The 4,241-nt window shown below is 41.3% G+C and overlaps 1 protein-coding gene across 1 annotated transcript in view; it reads right to left on the minus strand.

Moving 5' to 3' along the window:
- tenm4 (teneurin transmembrane protein 4) overlaps positions 1 to 4,241 on the minus strand; it is a 160,453-nt gene that overhangs the window by 88,949 nt on the left and 67,263 nt on the right. The window contains 1 exon segment of the mRNA XM_020614720.1: positions 2,995 to 3,216. Coding sequence (XP_020470376.1) covers positions 2,995 to 3,216 — 222 coding nt within the window.

Here is a 4,241-nt window from a genome sequence, read left to right on the forward strand (position 1 = left end):
ATCAGGGAGCCCGGCTGCACTGAAAGCCAACACTGGTAGACCCCATGCTGTTTTGCATTAAGAGATGCTAATGCTGGGAGGTTGCAGTGTCTCAGATCTTGTGGCTCAGTGTGGCAGCAGGCTCCCACTGGCAGTCTCCCCAGGAAGAAGCCCCTCAGAGAACGCCGAGGGCCACGGTGAAACACATGCTTCACAAAAGGACTGCAGGCTTCAGCGAGCAGGCTCGCCAGCCTTACAGGGACCCTGGCTCAGTGTTCTTTCAAATGAAAACAGGATTCCCTTAATAAAAAACAAAACAAAACAAAACAAAAAACCACAGTCTTGGTGGCTACAATTGTGAATAGCGGTACGCTGCTGAGAGCGTTTAGTTGTTCAAAATCCAGCACACATTTCGTCCTGTTTGTGGGCTTGAAGATGACCTTGAGCAAATGCAATCTGAAGTGATAAAAAGCTGTTTTCCAGTGCAACAGATACACCATCAACCAATTATTTTAGGCACACCTAGTTTTCTGTGGTTGTTTACTGATAATAAAATACTAAATATGTGTGTTAACTCTGAAGTTGAATATTTCTTCTATAACTGACCTGTGTGTCAATGAGATGTGATTTAAAATTCCAGTCATTTTTGTCATGGTGGCTTTAAAATTATCATCCCACTCCCTCTTTTTCCACACATAATTCCCATTGAAAGCCTGAGATGCATAGTTGAATCCAGATTATAATACATCTGGTAACATGAAGCCTACTTTCCCCATATATTTGATTAGACAAATGAGGAAATTTGCGATCTTTGATTTAATCATGTAAGCCTTGCAGTTGTTTGTCCAGAACCCTTTTCTGTTTGTCAAATCTACCTCACAATCACTCTATCTACATACAAAACTGAGCAAGGCTGAAATTAAGAATACAAGAAAATATCCAAGTTAAATCGGGATGAGCCATTCAAATGGTCATTTTTACTGAATCAACTGTATTAGAAATCAGTCATTCAGCTCACGTTCAAGAACAACCAGTGGGAGTACACTGTGTTGCTCACTTGAATGAAAAAATAAAACATAATTTCATCAAAATGAAAGACAAAGATTTGAATAAACAAAATCTGCCGGCTTATAAAGTACTTGGATGCGATGTGGTAAAAGCCCAAGAAGGCATGGAGCGAGCTTCCATGGCTCATTAGGTGGTTTAAATGAGCCAACAGTGCAGGCTTTTTTTCTGTTCTCTTTCTGATTGTAATTGGCTCCTTACTGTCAAAGATTTTCTGTAATTAAACAATGAAGAATGTCAAAGAAGGACCTCAAAGAAAAGCTTATTTTTACCTAATTTACCACTTATTTATAGGTAATGCCACTGAGGTAAAAGGTCCTCAGAGTCGAGCATATCAAATGTACTGGTTTTATGTTTTCAAGATATGGTAGTGGAAAAAAGCTTTGCAGTGACTAGAAAGAGCAACACAGGAACATGCTGTACTTTGCTACTTAAAAGGACTCTTACAAAGCCTGAGAATGACTAAGGTAGCTGGAGCTGGGGATATTCCTCCTCAGTCTTCTCCCACCCCTTACTGACAGCCTGAGGCCAACCTAAACGCTGTACCTATGCAAATCAGTGTCATTGTTATGAGACAAATCTGCCGCGGTAAAGGCCATTCCCAGCAGCTGTGTCCCCTTAAGCGCAGTCATGTCACTGCTGGGTGACCAGCGTGTTGCTACTGTGGAATTAGGGGAGAGATTTGCAACAGGATTAATAAATCATTCTCCGTGCTGCTGGGGAATTTTGGAGTCTGATGTAATTCAGCCCTTTGGGTAGTTATCGTAAGCTCGCTCAATTATTTAGATCATTTTTATTTTGTTTCGCGTTTGTCGTGCTAGTGGGAGAAGCCAGTAAGTGCTGTAGTTGAAAGGCATCCACATTTCAATATCACCACATACCTTATTCTACATGCAAATTGATGAGTTATGGGAGACCCATGGCATAAACTGCAGCGTTTGAATGACAACATGCATTTTTCATATCCCATGCACTGACTGTTATGTGGTGTTATAAACAAAGTACATTAGTGAGCATTCTAAGTTAGTAAAGAATCCACAATAATCTATGAACCTGTAACAATTGGTTATATAGCAACAAATAAAATATCAGCACAACAGCACAATTTCACTGTATTGCCTGTTGCACATGATTTATTAGGACCCATAGTGACAGGTCAAATAAAATCTTCTCAATAATTAAATAAGTAAATGTGCAACACACTTTGATACTCAATAAATCTGCTGTTTATGTTTTACAGTGGATGAAGTTTTGTCAACTGTGAACACCATGTTTGCTGTTTGAGCGCAAATGTCATTCTGTCAGTCTCAGAGAGTGTTAAGTCAACAGCAGGAGACACTGAGTGTTTCACGAGGAATGAATAGCTGACATTCATCAGAAACTACACAGGACATTTTGAAGCCCGATAAAAATCAAGAAGCACTGTTTGAGTTTGGGTTCTTATCAAAACACTAAACTACAGAGTGTCTTTCATGGGCCAACTGTTTTAAATATATGTAACTTCAAAGGAGTCAGTTCTTCCAGTGATATATGATGATACAGCAGGGACTTCATTGCACCTGGTATGAAGTAACCATCTTTATTTATTGCTGTTTTCTAACTGAGCTGCGGAGGATGCAGGTAGGCTGTTGTTTCTGAAAATTGTGGATGGTTACTCCCACCAGCATGCATCGAAACTGAAGAGAAATATCTGTGACAAATATCTCCTGCTAAACCAAAATCGTCCATCACTTTCAGGGAGACTCTGAACTTTGCAGACCTTGCTTCAGAGAGTTCTGTGCATTTCCTGAGGCTACATATCGACTCAAAGTTTCCACTCTCTCTCATGGTGCTCTGAAAAAAGGGACATATTCTCGCCCACAGCCATCTGCATGACCTCTAACACAACATGTTCAGGAGCAGGGGAAGGCTAACCTCCAGAAAGCAACAGTAGTTTGAAAACCAACTCACCATCAGCAGTTGCAGTGGCAGGAGCATACACGTTCCCTGAGCCAGTTTTAACTAAGAATGAATTGGGGCCAAATTCATCCTCAGAGTCAGAATCCTGGGCTGGCTGAGCTGCACAGTTACCTAGCAACCCTCCCTGGCTCTCATTGGCTGCAATGGAAGGGGGAGGGTATGGGAGCTGCTCAACAGGGGAGGAGGAGGCAGATGAACAATGCAGCGGAGGACCTGTGGACCACAAACAGAGACAACACATGGGGGGGGGGATGAAACACACCCAAACGCAGGCAACATCACATAGGAGCAGAACACACACGCAAGAACTTAACTCTGACACTTCAAAAACAAACAGAGACACATCTGCCTTTGTTTCTAGCACCTCACCCCAGCTGGGCAGAACAACACAAACAACAGAAATGCCTTTTACTTAGAATAGAAAAGGTAAATCTCTGGCATTGGTCCAAGGAAATAAAAACAGCAGGAGAATCTTTTTTGGGGTGTTAAAAGCAAAAGAGAAGAACAATTCCAGGTTAATATATTTAAAAAAAAGGATGATTAGTTAGTGTCTGTGCATATATCAAAGCATGGCCTAAATATACAGTACAAGAACATTTGAAACAGAATATAACAAACATACTTCTCAGTTTTGAAATTCTTTCAAAATAACACCCTCTGACATAGCTGCACTTTTCCAACCTACAAAAATGACATTAACAGATTCAAATCTGTGTACTGTGCAGCAGGGATATGAATAATATGTTGCTAGATATGGCGGGGCCGTTAACACTCCCTCCTGTGGAAACACATATAACCCCTGCCAACCAAGAAATGCATCCAACCTGAACCAATCCTTCTCATTTCCTCTGTGCTCTGTGTCTATCTCAGCTTTCCTACTTGTCAGTAATATAAAATACCACAGTGATCAGACTGGCCACTGACTCTGCAGAGAGCACGAGTAATTCCCAGTTGTGACAATTTATAGCTTCTTCATTACTAATACTGCAAACTCAGTTCTTACATACGAATACCATACTGTTTATCCTTCTGAGGCTTACTGGCTCCAATCCCCACATCACCATGGATTGTTAAATCTCCACAGAGCTCCTATTAACAAGTGATTAACTTCTGATGCAGCTCTGCACCATGCAGAAAACAGAGTACTTAAGGAACATGACTAGAGTGACCAAAGCCATCAGTCTGATGCTCCCCCCATCCTCCCATCAGTCTACTGGCCTGAATGTTCAAATTCCTGC

This window comes from Monopterus albus, unplaced genomic scaffold, assembly GCF_001952655.1.
Source record: "Monopterus albus unplaced genomic scaffold, M_albus_1.0 scaffold150.1, whole genome shotgun sequence".
In the NCBI taxonomy this organism is placed as follows: Eukaryota; Metazoa; Chordata; class Actinopteri; order Synbranchiformes; family Synbranchidae; genus Monopterus; species Monopterus albus.